Source organism: Cydia splendana, chromosome 8 (assembly GCF_910591565.1).
Source record: "Cydia splendana chromosome 8, ilCydSple1.2, whole genome shotgun sequence".
NCBI classification, from domain to species: domain Eukaryota; kingdom Metazoa; phylum Arthropoda; class Insecta; order Lepidoptera; family Tortricidae; genus Cydia; species Cydia splendana.
Genome location: NC_085967.1, coordinates 5,023,884 through 5,042,977, shown reverse-complemented (window position 1 = coordinate 5,042,977; position 19,094 = coordinate 5,023,884). Strand labels below are relative to the sequence as shown.

At 42.4% G+C, this 19,094-nt stretch overlaps 1 protein-coding gene across 11 annotated transcripts in view; it reads right to left on the bottom strand.

The window, feature by feature from the left end:
- Positions 1-1,015: 1,015 nt before the first annotated feature.
- Positions 1,016-19,094, bottom strand: part of LOC134792696 (rho GTPase-activating protein 23) — a 461,388-nt gene continuing 443,309 nt past the window's right edge. For 10 of the 11 annotated variants that reach the window (XM_063763978.1, XM_063763975.1, XM_063763974.1 and 7 more), the window contains 9 exons: positions 6,575-6,730; positions 6,108-6,264; positions 5,545-5,756; positions 5,243-5,453; positions 4,226-4,485; positions 3,988-4,114; positions 3,302-3,548; positions 2,921-3,009; positions 1,016-2,006 (listed from right to left, as the gene is read on the bottom strand). In XM_063763978.1, the coding sequence (XP_063620048.1) occupies positions 1,048-2,006; positions 2,921-3,009; positions 3,302-3,548; positions 3,988-4,114; positions 4,226-4,485; positions 5,243-5,453; positions 5,545-5,756; positions 6,108-6,264; positions 6,575-6,730 (2,418 nt within the window). In that variant the 3' untranslated portion in view covers positions 1,016-1,047. Of the gene's footprint in view, positions 2,007-2,538; positions 2,601-2,920; positions 3,010-3,301; positions 3,549-3,987; positions 4,115-4,225; positions 4,486-5,242; positions 5,454-5,544; positions 5,757-6,107; positions 6,265-6,574; positions 6,731-19,094 lie in introns of all 11 variants that reach the window. The other variant, XM_063763985.1, reaches the window with a different exon arrangement.

Sequence of the window (19,094 nt, the reverse complement as noted above, 5' to 3'; positions counted from 1 at the left end):
GGCATTATTTAGTGAGCTTAATTTTCTATTGGGACAGTGCCACGTTTAGCAGTTCGCACCATAATTTTATAAGCTACGTTCGGAGCAACAAATGTTACACTCCATCAAGCCAAGCATGGCACTGTCCCAATGCCCGCCGCTGCTAGCCGTCCTCTGGTGGTTAAGAACCCCGTTTTCTTTGTTTGATTCTTGATCGTTGAAGGGCGGCTAGATGTTGCGGCATTCGCCTTCATTTGTTTCTTTCCTTAAACATTTTTCCTATTCAAGTACCTAAATTGTATTGCACTGTACGATTTATTTTTTCAATGAGTAATACGTTGGCCTATATCTCATATACAATATTAACTTATGTCTTTGTTACTTCAATATAAGTGTCGAATATTTTTATTACTTAATGCATGATTTTTCGATATAATATAATGTAAATGACTTTTGAGTATTAGCTTTTTATTTCATACTATAATATATATAATTAGATATTTTTGTGACCTAATCTATTCAGTCAATTGAGTCGAATCAAAATAATAGCCTCTCTCGATGCGAAAGTTCCTGTTAGTCGAAGATATAAATATGGTAGGTACTGCATGTAATCAGATTTTAAAACATATATTTTCTTGATTTCCGGTACCCAAATTTTTGATTCACCCACTTCATTAGAAAAAAAAACTACTTAGGTATAAAATAAACAGCACCACCCGAACAATAGGCACCCATAGTAGAGTCCAGTTAGCGAAGAAACGATGTACTTCGAAGCCCATTCATCATTCGATACTTAAGTCCATAGACGACTAAATATCTAGAAACGGCTAAATGTTTTTGTCGAAACCCGCCCCCGCCGGCGCCGAGCGCGGCCGGGGGCCTCACTTCTGTCTTTACCGAAAACGCTAGTGCACCACAAAATATTTACAACCGACGCAGTTCCCGAAAACGATTTCGACCTGCGAAAGTCCGCAGCTTCGATGAAAACGACATGCGGCGTGTGCGTCCCGGTCCCGGTCCCGGTCCCGGCGGGCAGGCGGCGGTCCTTTACAAGGAGTGCGCCTCGTGTCAGACGTGGCTCTCGAGCGGCGGCCGCGGCGGCGGCACGAGCGGCGCCGGCGCGGCGGGCGCGGCGCTGAGGTCGGGCGACGACGTGCGCGTGTGGCGCGCGCTCCAGCCGTCCTTGTCGAAGTCCTTGGTGCCGCCCACCGTGTGGCGCCGCTTGATGCCGCGCTCCGGCATGCCGTTCTTGCGCTTCAGCTTGGTCGAGCGCCACGCGCCCTCGCGCCTCCGCACGATGTTCCACTCGCCCTTCTCGAGCTTGCTCAGCCGCTCGCCCTTGTTGAGCGACTCGGAGCGCTGCAGGCGCGACTCCACGCGGCAGTTGAGGCTCTCGGAGCGCAACACGCGCGCCTCGCTCCTCTCCGGATCCCTGTTCAGAGACTCGGAACGTTTCAGCTTGGAGCAATCCACGTCTTTTTCGCTGTCGTTTTCGAGCGCGGCGCTGTTGCGCTTCACGCACTCCGGGTTAGACAGGCGCAGGCCGTTTTTGTAAGCGGAGGGGTAGAGCAGCCGATCGATGGTCTTGTCGTTGTCGGGCATCGTCTCCGACACCTGCGAGCGGGTGTCGACGTCCTTCTCGTCCTCGGTGCTGCGAGCCTCGTCGTTCTTTTTTGGAATGATGCAGTTCTCCTTCTCCGAGTCGTCGTCGTCCTGCGGCGGCGGCGGCAGCAGCGGCCGCGGCCAGCGTGCGTCGGGCTCGTCGCTGGAGGAGGAGGAGTGGCGCAGGTCGCGCGCGAGCCACGCGGCCTTGAGCTCCTGCGCGCGCGCGGCGGGCGACACGCGCTCCTCGCGCTCGCTGTGCTCGGAGGGGGAGCTCGACGAGGACTTGCCCTCGGTCTCGAGCTCGTCCGGCTCGGGCTCGTCCGCGTACGGGATGCTGCCGTCGTCCAGCGGCGACGAGTTGTTCAGCGTGCGCAGCTTCTGGTCGAAAGTGCTCGTCAGAGACGACACCAAATCTCCGGTTCCTACGACAAATCGAGTTAAGAATTAGTTACGTCAAATCGGCCGTTTATTTAGAGATTTAGTAGTAAAAGAGAAGATATATTTAGACAACTCGTTCGTCTAGAAGTACCTTCGGACACGAATATTGAAGCGTGTTAATGTTGCACGTTAAGAGCGTGACAATGAAGTGAGATGATCGTCGATATGAACATGAATGGCGGTCGCTCGGACGTCGGATGCTCGAGCATGAAGCCGTGCTGTCAGCAGCCGTCGCGGTTCTAAGCGTTAGTTTTTATCGGAGCCGCTATTTGTTCGCATGATCCATTGACTAACTTGCCTCAACAACTTGTCAACTTCACCTGACTTCTCTCGAAGGAAGGTAAATCTGTACATCAATTATTAATGAAATCGTTAGTCGCGTGAGAACTGCCAGTGAAGTTAACTGTTTTTGCAAGAAATTCAGCGGAGATGCGAACAAATTGCCCGTGTTAACGGAGCCGAATGCGTACACGCAGCACGCACACACTTGCAACACGCACGCTCACATTCCTATACCTTTTAATGTGGACAAAAGAAAGGGATTGCTGTGTGTACTCTCTGACGTCAGTACTGCACACCTAGTGGGGCAAATAGTAGACGATATTTATTGTCTGGACAAAACGAAATAATGGGTATGGCCGTGTCAAACCAGTTGAACGAGGAGCTGCGAGCTCGTTTAGGGATACTTTTTCAATTACAATGACTTGCTTAATATCATGACATTTTTCGTATATGCTTTGGTCTTCTCACAAGATTTATTGCATAATTTAATTCAGTCTAATGTAAATAATTGATTATTATTTTATTTCACAATGAAAGAGTTTTACCATTATATAATCCATTTTCCACTGATAGCCAATACAGTATGTCTCTCTCTACGGATAAAATGTTAACTCACCATCGATGGAGAAGCTCTGTAGTGTGTGTGTGTGCCGCGAGAGCTCTTGGCGACCGCGGCCCAACACTGACATGGACTCCATCTCCACTCTGAAAGCACACAACATGTTAGTAAAACAACATCAGTCGCAATGTTTATGAAATCCAAAGAAACGCGTTTTAATTTTGGAATTTAAAGGTCTGACTGCGGTTTTTTCGTCATAATCTACTTAACTGCCTTACAAGTTTAAGGTGACATAATACTAGGTTTATCAATCCAGAGGCCATGGGATAGGGCTAGCATAATGTTGATAATAAAAAGACGACCTAAAAAGTGATGTTAGCCAAATTTTTCTAAATCTCGCGCTCGGTTGAATTCTCCAACAATATGATGGATACTAACTTGTTGCCTCCCTGGTTGAACCTATGCGGCAGGCCGTCGTAGTCGGCCAGGGTGGTGGTGAGGTGCGCGGGCGGCGACGTGAGCGGCGAGTTGGGCGGCGAGGCGCCCGGCGACGCCTCGGGCCGCTTCTCGGCCTCCGCCCACTTCTTGCTGTCCGACGACGGCTTCGACCGCGGCTTGCGCTGGATCTTGCGGTTCGCCGCTGAGATGATCGAGGATACGATGTCGCGAGTCGACACGTCTTTGCCTGGAAAAGGACAATTGTGAGAATTGTGACGACGTCCGATAATTGCAAGGCAAGTGACTTATATGACAGAAAGGGTCTCTTCAAAAGCAATGTTCGTTCTTATTCTATTGTCCCAAAAGTTGTTTTCGGCTGAAGGGAAACTAGCGCGTACATAGAGAAAATTTAGCACAGGTATCTATGCCGGAAAATAGATTACAGAAAATGAAATTTGGAGGAAAAACGATTTCTTCGAAATGATATTTGTGGGAGCCATATGGGACAAGCTGAAATATAATAGTGAAGATAGACGACATCCAGGCAAGAATGGATGAGATTAGGAATTTTCCGCTGAACGTTAAGATGCTCAAGACGAATTGTCCTGTTAATAAGTGACTAGTGAATGATTACCGCGGATGTTGGGTTTGGCAAAGGTGATTGGCCGAGAGCCATGTTGGATTACCTTCGATCTTCTTGACGTTGTGGATGAGGAGGTCGCGGGAGGGCGCGGGGGCCGGAGACAACTCCTCCGCCGTCGTCGGGGGTTCCACTGGGGGATCGCCTTCCTCCTCTTCGAAATACCAGTCATACTGCAAAAATAAACGATAATTAGGACAAATGCCGGACAAGCGTAAAAAATATATACGTCAGTCAGTAGGTACTTAAAATATTTATGTAGGTAGAGGTGACGCGAGACTCACGTGAGACAGAAAAGACTCGATGATGCGGCACTGACTGGACATGTCGTTGACCATCGCGAGCATGTCGTCACTGGCGCCGCGCACCAATGTTGGTCCAAACACGATGGCCAAGTTTCGCGCCTCCATCTTGTTATAACACGAGTGCGCCACGACGCGGCGCAAATGTTGGATCAGGTACTTGAGTGTTTCGTAGTGAGCCTCGGGCAACGCGAGGACTAGACGGCGTAACTCCCGAGCTCTCTCAGGTGAGCGATCGGCCGCTGAAAATACAAGTAAAAAGTTCTAGAAAAATTCAGATTTTAAAGTGCTGGTAAAGTAAACTGGCCGCGTAGCCAAGATGCCAATCGCTTACGCTCCGTAGCGATCGAAACGCAACTGTCACTGTCGCGCTAATATGGAAGAGTGATAGAGAGACATAATGCTTTTCGTTGTCGAAGCGATAGCGATTGTAACCTTGGCTAGGCCGGCTGAGCACTTGTCGAGTGATATCCCGGTTTGAGACGCACCATTCATCACTGCTTGCGGTAAATACTAACGATAACTCGACTCGCTACAACTAAGATGAAAAGCCGAGGCTCATTGCCAACAATTTGCTAAAATTAATGACCGTTTGGTTAGGAACATTTTCATTAGTTTTACGACGATCTTCTGAAGAGTGCATGTAAAGGATAATTTGTTACCAGTTGCAAAAATTCTAGTACAATATACATGACCGTAAACTCTTTAGAAGTCGCTTGCATGACTTCTTTTAAAGTTGTAGGTGGCAATCTTAATTGAGCTCTTAATTGCAAGAAGACATCTGGCATTACGGTTGGTGAACAAGTGAGTTCTTCTTCAAAATAATTAATAATTTAGGGCACACGTGTCCGTCGGCTGTTGGGTATCAGACACAACGAATCTAATACCTAACGGAAAGTGATATCTACTAGAGCTGGGCGAACTCTGGTAGATGTCGATGTGTCACCTATAGGTACTTGTTACGATAAGGGCCAAATGCTAATCTTGCTTTATTCTTACCAATAAAAGCGGGATACATGTCAGCCGTGAGCAGCGGATCAGGGAGCCGCCTCAGATAAGCCTTGAGCAAACTGGAGGCGACGTGCACATCCGCCCACCGCGGGTCTCCCTCTGGAGGAGGTTCTCCGCGGTCCAACGCGGCGGCCAGCGCCGCCACACCGGCCGCGTTGCCCGGCACGCGGTACACTCCCACTGTGCGGAGACCGAAGGCCTGAGGATGACAAAAAAAATACTGATGACTAAGAACAACCAAATCGTTGAGGAATATTATCTTCCACTGCAAACTTTTGACTCGTGTATACCTCCACAGCATGTGCTGGCAACGTGACCGCTCTTGGCACCAGCGGGTGCTCCGGGTCGGTGGGGCAGCGCTCGAGCGGCGCGCCGAGCCACCCTGAAGTCGGCGCGGGCACAGCGGCGGCGCCGCCGCCGTGCATGCGACGGAGCTGTTTCGCCATGCGGCCCTTCCATGTTTTATTCTTCGGCGATGATGGAAGGGTTGGCGTTGGTGGTCCTGAGGAATTAAGGAACATTATAATCCAGGCCTTGTATGATGGAATAAATGAACGATTATAGGCTTTACTGACCAGAATCTGGTGGCAGAGATTTATTGTATAGGTATTTTAATTTACAGATTAAGATCGTCCTATCTTCGGATTAGAAGAAAATCTGAGAGTCGGAGTAGTAATTTTATAGAAAGACCTTTGGATGTCGTAGTAGGATATTAGATTATATCAAATTCCTGATATGATGTAGCGATACCGAAGCAGTAGCTAAGTAAATTCATATGAATGCACCCATTCCTATTTGTGCCCGGCGGGAACAAATGGGAATACACCGTGCTGTTCATAAGTTCATGACTTACCCGTGGGTGACCTGTTGCGGCCGATCTTCTTGCTGCGCTGCGGCGGCAGCGGCGAGGGGCAGTCGGGCTGAGCGGGCGCGGTCTCCGCCGGCGGCGGCTCGGCCGAGTGCCGGCGGAGCGCCGCCAGCCAGCGCTGGGCGTCTTCTGGTCCCTCCGCCTGTTATACAACGTTCAACTGGTCAAAATATGATGTTTTCGTTTCTTGTTTCTGTCTTCAAGATCTAGTCTTCCTCTCGCTTATGCATGGCCGGCAGGGCTGGGCTAAAACTAGCGCATTCTACTAGGTATAATTTTTCTTGTTATTGTAGTCGCATTTCTTATTTACATACTTAATTGGGGATTTAACAGTTGCTATCCGGTCTGGTCCTCACGGAAACAGCTTAATCTGGCACGGTCCAGTCGGTGGAAAACTTACATGACATTCAAGAACCGTCAAACGGGTCTAACCGTAAGTCTGTGAAGCTTACCTGTAGCAGCAGCTCAGCGCCGGCGGCAGTGGTGACGCGCACGACGTGTTTTCGCTTTGTGTAGTCATCGGCTAACGCCGCCAGAGAGTACCGCATGTCGAGTGTGTCGCGTGAGCTCTCCGCGCCCGGTGTGGATCCGCTCACTGCGCCAGGGCTCTGTAACAATAAAACAACAGATAAGTAAGGCATCGACAGACACAATGTAGATTCGTCTTTTTTCTGATAGTTTGGGACATGTGACTATCAAAACCCACAATTTATTATGGGTTTTAATTACTGGGCTTGGCGTAAAATCGGAAACCTAATACATGCAAAGACTAACTAATATTTGAAGAACTTATGATTAAAATAACTTATCTCAACTGTCATTTAAAAGTTTTAGAAAATACGCCCAAAACATATTAGCATTAAATCTAGTCACGTACTCACGGATCTAATCTAAAAAGTTCACTTTCACCCCTAATTACGGGGTACCGCGTTGAATAGACGTGAATCAGACAAGTGCTCGAGCGAGATTCGGCGCCATTATCTCTGTAAAGGCGGCATTAATCAAGCGAGCGAAACGCTGACTCGGTCACCGGCTTATTAACCGAAAAATATAAAGGCCAAGTGCGTGACGCGTGTGTTTCTAACACTCAATTAAATATACATATTTCCATTATGTACTCCGATAAAGTGTTTTTCGAAACTTTTCCTGACGCGTTAATGTTTGCTGACGATGACGTTTCTGGACATTATTCGTATACCTACTAGGGATGTACCGACTAGTCGCCGACTAGTTGGGAAAGCCGACTATCCGGCCACATTCGTAGTCGGCGATTAGTCGGCGACTAGTCGGCAAAAATGGCCGATTAGTCGGCACTTTATTAGTGAAAGAAAAACAGAAAAAAATAAATCATCAGTCAATATTTACCATATGATTATGCCTATTTTACTAAAATACCTATTTAAGGTGCATACGAAAACTTTTTTTGCATATATTTGACCGTTTGATCGTTATCGTATGTTGGTGGGCTGGTGTTTTCCTCTATAGGTCAATCTCAACTGATTCTCGTGTAGTTTCATGGGCAAGTTAAATAATTTTATTACTATTCAGTTTTTTTTTAAATGGTGGAGCCATGGGGAACTTCATATTAATATTATTGCAAAATTTAGAGACTTAGACAGGGCACGTTGCTCGTAAAGACGCTGACCACAGGAGATAGGCTCTTAACTGCCGACTACGTACGTACGGGAAATAGAGCCTCGGAAATACCTCCTACAAGTTGTACCTACTGTAAAAGAAATAGAGAAATTGAACGAGGATTCTTGTGATAGGTCTTTGAACCTGTAAAGAACACCTTTTAGCCAAGCTAATATAATACCCTTAAACGAGCATCTCTTGTTTATTTATTTATATGTTGTACATATATTTATTTATATATATATTTCGGGGATCTCGAAAACGGCTCTAACGATTTCGATTAAATTTGCTACATGGGGGTTTTCGGGGGCAATAAATCGATCTAGCTAGGTCTTATCTCTGAAAAAACGCGCATTTTTTGAGTTTTTATATGTTTTACAAAGCTCGGTCTCCCAGATGTTATGATGAATAGCGCAACCAAAGGAGCAAAACTATTGTTTTTCACCTGAACTTATACGAAACTAATGATCTGGCCGACTAGTCGGCCGACTAATCGGCCATTCGAGCGCCGATTAGTCGGCCAAATCAATAGTCGGTACATCACTAATACCTACGTCTTGTCACTTTACCGCTCTGCAGATAATTGATACTAAATTGATGTGCATTAGAGATTTATATTCATTTAGTTTTTATTAGTAAAGTTTCAAGTAGATAGATAGATAGATGTAAAAAAGTATAACACTTTAAACTCTCGCGTTTTGTACACATATTTAATTACACAAACGGGTCTACCGGTCTGTCCGGTGGGTCGGGTCTGGTGCAACTCAGCTGAAACGTCGGAATTAAAGGTAAAAACAATGAAATTATATCGCGGTAGACCCGTTTGTGTAATTAAATATGCAAAAAAGTAAACGATTTAGGTAGCCAACTAACGTTTTTAATAAGGAATTAGGGAACCCTAATAAAAATACCATTGGACCGGTGGCGCCTACGCTCGATTAAAGATGAATTGATGCTTTGTGTAGATCTCGGTAACTATTAGCTTACGAGTATTTGTCTATTTGCGCCCGAGGCCGGGCCGCAGCGCAGGAAATCGAAAGTGCAAACGACCGAATGCGGTCGCGGTCGCGTCTTCCGCGGCCCTCCGCTGATACCGATCAGTATAATTACAAGAATATTTCATGTGACGGATACAAATAGCCCTTTCGTTTTTAGACGGCCTTTAACTCAATAACAATGCTTGAAACTAACGACTTTAACTTGCACTAAATTATTTCGTAGACGTATATTTTAAAATTTTATTTTTAACAGTGAAAGCATGTATATTATATAGTCAAAGCTAAATGATATACTCCCTAATAGCTGTTAACCTTTCATGAGCTGACATAATCATCGAGCATGTCGATCTCATTGTTAACGTGGGAAAAAGTCGCGATCATCGCATTCGACAGCTCCATTAGCACGGTTGACATTGTCTACCTGTTAAAAGACCATTCGGTAACGACTAGCTCATGATCTCATGAAACCAAAACTTGTAACAAAGAGATTTCTATTTTGCGGATATTGTTATAAAATTACCGATGATCACACTCTCGGTGAAAATTACAAAAGGACTCGCAATTTAATTTTGCCGAACGACACACTTTTACTCTTTCATAAACAAAAATTACATGTATGTTTTTGGTGACAACATTACACGATCGTAACCTAACCTATTCAGATGAGTTCAATTAGCAGGTCAGCGGCACGTCGTCAGAACTCAGAAGTGGGACGCTGACGTAACGAGCGTCGGCGAGGGCCGCGCACCTCCGCAGGAAACGCACTAACTAGTGGCAAATTAGCAGGGACCCTTAACGAGCATACATCACTTGGTTACATTAAACCTGATGCAAGACTCCGACCGCAATCATTATGTAGAAAGTAAACGAAAGAAATTTGAAACTAGCTAAAGCAATTGACCTGATAGATAGATATCTAGGCAGGAGTGGCGCCCGAAGCGTCGATATGTAATAACATGTTACTTCTAGGTCAATTGCCTGTACCTTCAAATGATAGTAATTGTGAGACGCTACAACGCCCCCATGTTACCTATAGGAGAGAATTGCACGACTCTTAATGGTTTAACGATGTCTTCAAGTTGATTTTAATTGATTTAGTGTCTTGGCGTCTACGCCGGATTGGGGTCTGTGTCAAGACACGCTTTATTGGAAATTTAATTACTTTCTCAGCAATTCAGTTTTAATATAACCGTCACTTTCAGAGATTGGAAACTGACCTAAGTCAATATGTATTTTGATGTCACGACAAGTGGAATGAGCTTCCTGTCGAGGTTTTCTCATGGAAGTTTAGCATGGAGAATTAAGGCTTCGTCACACAGGCGCGTTTTACATATAAAACGCTCACGCCCCGCCCGGAAAACGCGCCTGTGTGACGAAACATTAAGGTTCTTCACAAAATGAGTTTGTACTGTTAATGTTAATGTTTGTTAAAAAGCCAGCAACTCGTATGTGTCACCCCTGGAGATCATTATCATAACCTATGGCTTGTTAGCATATAGTATAATGAAAAATACGATCTTGATACACAAATAAAATGTATATATATATGAAAAGTGACTATAAATATACACAGACAGTTTAAACACAAAACCTAAATATATGTTTGTTCATCTTCACTGTTATTTTCGTTGCACACAATAAATAGGCTCACAAGAATATCACAACAGTGGGAGTAGGTACGAGTACGAGAAGGTACAATACTTCTGTTTTAATGGCTTTGACGAAGCAAATGACAATTCAAGTTCATTTATAAGTCTATTTATATGATTATTTTAAGTTTTATATTCCATGTAGTTTAGTTTTATTATTGTTTAGTTTGTATTTTTTGTCTCAATAAAGTCCCATTTTAGTGTTTACAAGCTCACCAGTAAATCTGTGTACCAGAGCGTCATGACTTGGCTGCAGTCCACAAGCGTCAGAAGTCACAATACATCGCGGCCTTTGATCCTCCTCCTGCACAATATGCACTCGTAGCCAGCACTCCCAAGCCCTCACTGCATCCAGGAGATTCACACGAAAACACTACCGGCAATAAACGCGGGCAACGACCCAAACTTTGAAATGTCGTCGATGATTGACACGGATCGGTTCGAAAGTGTTCCGTTATGTCTCACTGTAAATCATTCGGCATCGGCAGTTATCACGATTAAAATATCGATGCGTGAAACGGTAACGAAACGGTAATGAAATTGAATTTCCGGAAGCACTAGTGCAGCGTGCGGGCGGGCGGCGCGCGCGCGTCTGAAGGACTGCGCGCCGGAGAAAGTGATCCCGCGCAGACTCCGCGCCGTCTGCCAAATCGCCGTTTTCACGGTTCGGAAATTGATGGCTTTTTCCGGACAGTTCGCTCACCACATCGACTGTATGTTGCAATTTATATTGTCCAGTTCTCACGTGCTTGACGTTTTTATTTCATCTACTTAATTGAAATTATAGTCATCACTAACACAAAGAAAGTGACGCGGATGAGACTGTATGAAGATCGTTTTTGAGGGGTGAACCTAAAAAAAATGGTATTTTTCCAACATTAATACTCTATTATATTTTTTAATGAAACATAAAATACATCATAACAATGTACCACAACATTTAATGTACAAGTTCGTTTATTGAAAATCAAGCTTCAGTCGTAGTTTTCATTTTGAGCTCGTTTCTTTGTTGTAATTTATGGTCAGCCGCCAACGACCGTCGCGGTCATAAATTCATCCGCAGCGACGATACCGATTTGTCATACTTTTCCTCTGCCACCAGCAATTGAGAGAGTTCAACTTTTTTTCGCTACACGCTCGACTGCAATGAAATTTAGAGTTCGAGAAATTGACGCTCAATTAGATACCTATACAAAAACTGTAGACAAAGATCTCACAATTGGTTGCCAAGTATCGTGATTTTTTTTTCTCCAAAATTTTATTTTAAATAGTTTTCTGTGACATCTGGAGAAATCACCAGTTCCCCCGGACAATTTTCGGAGAATTCTAAAGATTGTCGATAATCTCGTAGTATTTAAATTTACTAATGCGTGACGAGTGTGACGACAGTGAAATGTCTAATTCATGCCAAATTCATTCGAAGAAATATGTAGTAGGTATCTGATTTCAGAGCTGTCAAAGGGTTTTCCCGACTATGTAAACCGTTTGAAGTTGGTTTTCCTTGATATTTAGTACTAGTTCTACACCTGGATAAGTGAGTAAACCTACTAGCTGAAATTCACTCTTCTTAATTTTTTTTCCGTAACACGGCTACGGTAGCTGAGTCACGGTTCATAGACATTCTTACATAATAAGAAACACAAATGATGTGCTTATGAGTGTAACACATCACACAGAGGTCAATAGTCACGGTGTAGCTAAATGCCATTATTTCACATAAATTAAGAAATAAAATTACAGCAAATTCTCCTTTGCAAATTACTGTATGTAATAGTTTCTAGAAACTTTGTTGAGCACTGATTTACAGAGTCGTAACTTGCTTTCTGAAGTTGCGAAAATAGTTATGCTGGACACTCACAAAGTCATAAAATATTGGAAAACGCCGCCGCGTACCTACTTGTTCACTTCCTAATATATTTCGGACGACACACGAAGACGATTGTCGGCGAAGTGAATAGCCCATTAGGTCACCATTACTTGGACATTTTCTACGACGCTTTCATTGAAATAAGTAACTTATTTCCGTAATATTTACATTTCTATTTTACGTAACTATTGCGGCACTTCGCTCTGTACTTTGGGCTGACATTTTATCTAATTGAAAGCGTTTAGTGCTGAATGAACAATAAAACTTTGCTACAATCGGATGACTCAACGCCGTTTTATGACTGCAGAAGTGGTCTGGAAGGCTTCGCTATATTAATTTTGGTAAATATGAGTCACCTCATTGCGTAATGCGCTAGAAAGCCTGTAGGCTGCTTAACAGTGCTATTTTGCGTGATAGATCGTCATAGATGTCTTCTGTAATCGATTGTGCATTGCATAAGGTATTATAACCTACATTGCGTTTTGTAATTTTGGTATTACTTTTCAGGCTAGAATAAGTGGAGCAACGTCCTGCAGACAGCCGCTTAAGTGACTATGACTCATAGAGCTTCACTGTCGCAAGTCGCAATAGCAAGTAGGTGGGTAATTAAACGCGTTAGTTAGCATACACTAACTGTTGGAGAAAACATCGATACTTGGAAAATACCGAAGGCTTTACAAGGAACAGTTTGCGCAAACTGTGTACTTTATGCTTATAACGTGTGAGTTGTATGATCGCATCCGGCTCTCGTGGACGAGGATGGTCTGAAGTATTACAGAACACAGAAGCCAGACGTCCCGATATCGGCGGGTTGCGTCAGGTGCGCGCGTCACGATCGCATTTGGGTCAGATTCTTCATACAATCATAGTTTACAGCCTATTTTTGTTTTATTACTACGTGATGAGATAACGTAACAGCAGCTAAATCATACTTCAATGAGATTTTTAGCAAACCTCAGCGTATTATCAGTCATAAAGCAGCGTTCTTGATCTAATACTTTGTATTATGTACACTTTACTTGTAAGTATTGAAAAACAAAAGGCAATGCCATATGTTCAAAAATTTATGGAGACTTGCATTTGTAGTGTATTTCCCTTGTAATACTGTATACTGTAATGTTGTGTAATTAATTAGTTTACTTTAATTTAATTGTATACCTAAGTACATTATGTTATATAGGGAAGAGCGGTGTTACCCAACACGGACATATTTTTGCTTACAGGGTAGCTCCATCCCTTGCATTGCATCATAAATATGTGTACTTATATTTTGAAATAAATAATTTTCTATTTGTATTTCTATTTAATTTTTCCCTATACTAATATATGCCATTAAGGTTCCGGGTTTTCCGGGCGGGGCGTGAGCGTTTTATATGTAAAAGCGGCGCGCCCCGCTCATGCGCCGCCCGCAAAACGCGCCTGTGTGACGGAGCCTTTAATTGTCCCAAATATATGGTTGTAAGTGTCAAAACAGATCACTTGAGCGCTCTTTCGTCAAGTAAATTCAATTAATGTTCACACTTGTGACACATTACGCATTAATCAGTACACTGTATGGCCTGCCACGTTCGACGCCCCGTCGATTGCATACATTGCATTACTCATAATACCATACCCTGTCTGCCAGTTGGCAGTAAAATTAGATTTGCCCACAAACAGTCTAAAAATAACGTCAGTAAACCTACGTTGTTTACTACTACGAGAATTACAAAAGTAGGTAAGCATTAATTTAATAATCATCAAACACATGTTAAGTAGAAGCAGGCAAAGAAGCTTATTAAGCTTGTTATTAAGGTCAAGCTTTGATGTAAATATGATTAATACACGTAGTTAATACTTAGTTCGTCAAAATCGGTCATTGGCACGGTTGTTTCGAACGATAACCACAACTTACGATAAAACCCTAATAGTATTGGGAATTATGCAACATTAGCGCCATTTTTTACATTAATTTAAAGGCATGAGATTCGTACTAAAATGTCAATAACGATAGACTCTTGTGAATCAATTTGTTCATATTATATATATTGATGATATGATGTATAATGTACATACATAATATATGCCGCGGCTCATTTTACTTCACCGAAGTGTATCTAACTATAAGACTAACTTTAGTTGTGGGTTGTAGGCTTGCCGGTATACCTAAGCAGATGATGACAATTCGCAATTTGTGTTTTTATGCGATACTTAAGAAATTGAGGCGATCACTGATAGCCTCTTTTCGAGTAGGTATACTTATTTTATTAGTATTACATATTTAGCTAGTAAAACGATAGCGTTGTGCAACGTGCCGCATGTTAATCACCACGCTGCCCCACTTCCAGCTTTGTGATTTTAAATGCCGAAAATAATTTATTATTACGTTTTCAGAACAAACGTACTGTATATCAGGTCTCGGATAAAAATAACTCAAGTGTGTGAAGTTTAGTGTCATTGTATAATGCGTGAAAGTAAATATATATATATACGAGTAACTATTGCTGCAGGCTATGGGATAAATTCAGTAGGTATATGCTATACTAAAAATATGAAAATCTGAGCTCACGAAAGTCTTCTGTGCTTTCCGGGGAATATGGAGGTAACCATTGTACCATTGTACTAAAAGTGGGTATCAGGTATTCTTAATGGATGTTTTGCAAATATTTATGAGTAACATTTCCATATTGTCACCACATACACAGTGTAGACCTGTAGACGATAGCGTGTGCGCGTTGCTAGGCGCAGCGAAGCGTGCGCCGGCGACCCCGAAACGCATCATTCGCGCTTCACCGGAACAGATCTCTCGGATGCTTGTGTAGCTTTGATGTCTCTATTGATTACATGTATCCGTTTATAGGCAGTGTCAGTACCAATGGTACAATAGTTTATAACACATTAATTTAAGCATTTGATAGCTTTTATTCTAGCTCTAATTCGGGGATCTGTGAAGTGTTAATTTTTGTCCTCATCATCAACGTATCAACCTAAAGATGACCACAGTGGATTTTATAAACCCACTGCTGGGCAAGCTTCTTTTCATTATACAAGAGGGTTTAGAATATGGCGACAATGTGAATGGGATTTGCTTTTTATAATGATGAATCTAGAAACATGCAGGGGTCTTAAACCATGATGTCCTTATAACGATTCTGTTTAGGACCTAAACTAAATTGCTAAGGAATGGAGTTATGCGACTTATATTGCTCCGTCCTTTAGCAATTCAGTTTAGGTCCTAAACAGAATCGCAATAAGGACATCATGGTTAGGCCGTTGGTCCTTTGTTAACGTGCGAATAGTTGTCTTCACAAGTTAGAAAGTAGGTAGTTATGTTTAGCAATGCAAAAGCAAGTACCCACTATTCAGCATCCACATCCTTCTCGCGCCGTTTGTTTCCGTCAATCATTGTAATCCGACACCTGGCATGAATCATGGATCCGCGGCCGAAATAAATATGCAATTAGGTGTAGAAAGTAAACAATAATTGGCAATGCATTCGGCCCACTCAGGGCTTTCATGCGGAAACGACTGGAAGCGGTGGGTGTGATTGTCTTGCCGATTATGTATCAGCATTGTGCGGTTAGGGTTATGGAGTAATACCGTTTAACATAATCGATGTAGGTATGACGAGCTTAATGAGGTTAAAAACTAAAAGCCCGGCGCTAATTTTGATAGATTCAATGTAAAGTTTCGAAGTAAAAGTACAGTGGACATGGAAACGGTAAACCTTAGGTAGACTAACTACAGGTTGTCAATGGGTATTAATAAATCATTAGCGCCCTGTAATGGTGTCTCCTTAATTTCATTAAATACTCGACTTTGATAAAAGTTTTAAGACGATGTTCTCTTGGGATTTTTATAGGTATATGAGGTATATCGTCCTTTAAATTAAAGATCAAAGACGTTCCATGGCACGTGGTGCTTATAAAAACAAACGAGTTTTTATCGATCTTTTATAAAAAAGTGTTCTATTTCGAGAATCAAATCAAACATTCAAAATTCAAAGTGAGTTCACGACCTTTTAACAACTTCTTATGCTTAAAATATACAAATACTTCTGAGACTCCCTGATTTTGAATACGTATGTAAATACTTCTTTGAATATCATTTCTAAATATGCAAATACTTTTTCAAGTCGCGTTTCTTTCCTTATTCGCTTCCAGTAAATATATTTCCTAGGCAATAGTGCAGGTCATTCACCCCGGCAGCGGACGGACGCGTTGCACTGCGTCCACGCATAGCATAGACAAGTGATGGTGGGATAAACGATAAAGCCCGGACTCACCGCTGAATGCCGAGCATGGCGAGTAACCCAGCGTACACGTTTGGCACGATCGAGATCGTATCGACGTAGAATGCAACATTTAAATGTAAGCAGTAGTAAAAGGATACTTTAATCGTTGTATAGTAATAAAGTTTCAATATATTCTAAGTAACATGACAAAAGGGATCGGTAATAGAATTAAATCTGAACACACTAACAGGATAACCATTTGATAGATTTATTGCTAATTTTTACGACAGGACAACAACCTCAGACCTTAGTAACTATTCCTCATTCTTAGACAGCGAGGCAACTTATAGAAATATCCGCCGTGTTTTTTCCTCTAGGTAAGAAAGGTAGCTGCTACTTCCCGGACCCGCGGTAACTGTTGACGTCCTGTTACACGCACTTTACAATTTATATTTAATATCTTACAACGAGATATGTTTTTATGGATATTGCGGTATTATGTAGCAAGAAAAATGATTAGGGTTTTGTAACTAACATATCTTCGCGCCGCTTTTAAGCTGTATCTACAAACTTTTAAGAAAATCAGAACGGTGTCCCTAATTTGTTTCTTTAAAATGCACGACTGTGTATAGATATTGTTGTGGAATATTTCTATGTAATTTGAGAATACGGAAGTCAATATTAGGTAATGAAGCGCATAATCTGTCGCGTGTATATGCATGTGCCTAATAAAATCATTAAATTAAATGACGCAATGAGAAACGTAAAATAAATCGCACGACAGGTTATCGGTGAAGAAATCGACGAAGGAAAACACCGTTAACACCGTTAAATAAGTTTATAACCAAAATGACCATAAATGTTACATTGTCATTGGATCTAAGCACGCAAGTCTAATATTCAATCAATCAGTTAACGGAGGTTTAACCCAAAGTCACCATACACTATGCACGTTGAAAATGTCATTCATTAATCCTCAAGAATCATGAAAGGTCGAAGGTTCAAATCTTGTTTAATGAAGCTTTCTTTGTGTTACTTGTTTACACTAATAACGTAAATAACTTGTGTAGATATTCTTCTTACATGCCATGCACAGTAAACTAACGTGTGGAACACACAAATCCGTTGCAATTATTTACGCAAACTTTTTCCACGCATCCGTAATTTAAAACAAATGAACACAAATAGTGCACATAACGTGCACGCCGCATCGCAGACACTCGGTCTGGCGGATCCGCCATATCGCACACTTCAAATAAAGGAACATCAAATCCTCAAACAAGCAGCTTTAAAACTTAATGTCCTCAATCTTAAGATCGAAACTCCAACATATTTTATTCGAGACTTAACCCAGTTTAACCCTATAAACGCGATAACGCTCGGTTAAACCAAATGCATCAAACAGAATTACCATTTATTTAATTAATACTTTAAAGTGCACACGTTACGGTTTAAATTTGATTGACATAGTTAGTCGATGAAGTTCATTTTAGCACTAAAGGATGGTCGCGCCATATGGCCGTTGATCATTTTATGGTTCGCCATATTTGCCTGCTCTTGCAATTGCTTGAGAGCTGTGTGTTTGGTTTTGATTGAATTTACTGCCATATGGATGTATCTGCATTAATATTGAAAACCGAGTAGGTAAATCTGCCTCGCACCTAATTTTTTTTGGACCTATAGGGAAATAAGTCACCGCAAAAGACCTGAATCTTTATGTATATCATTTTATCGTCATGACAGTCATGATATAACTGCTACTTTTATAGAAAAGAAAACATGAGTAACCACATTATATTATATTGGTTAAATGGTTATTAGGTATTGCCCTACTACTACTCCATTCATTGCATTATGTACTAACGATCTGCACCACGAAGTGCAAACAAATCAACCGTGACTACCGCTATTCCGTTGTTCACAATGCAATTAAAGAAAAAGTAGCGGAAATTTCACAGCTGTCCGAGTGTCCGCTATGATACAAAACATGGTCTAATAGACTTTAATGGCGTGTGCATTTTCATCGGCGCTCGCGCCGGCATCCGTTCCAGGAACGCGCGGTCTGCGGGCTGCGCTGGCGCTGACAGAGGGACGGACAGACGGACAGACGCACAATGTACAATGGAGTGATGGACGGACGCGGCGGAAGACGGCGACATCGACAACCGCGGTGGGGGCCATTGATGATGCTTGATAAAATGCCCCGCGATTGTCATTTGTTTTGCGGATCTCGCCCTCCGCTTCTGGGCTAGGAAACCGGTCGTTAGGTCTAAGGCATTGCGATTCCGATTGCGCTATTGTTGTATCTGATATCTGACAGAGTCTAAAAGCTCAGGAAAGGGCGTGTTGATTTAGTTTATCTTTAGCTGAGAGATATTCTAAAAGCAACGAAACAAGTTTGGTCAGATACCTGTGATTGCCCTTTGGAATTAATGTTATCGCTGTTCAATTAAAATAAATAAACCTGAAGGCTAACGCCACCGCGTCCATTACAGTCCCACAATTTGTTGTACCAATCTAATTTCTCATTCGACTTATCAAAACCAGTATTAGGTCAATGGCAGATACATAATTCTGACAGGGCGTTTTCGAAATAGCTGGATCTGAGTT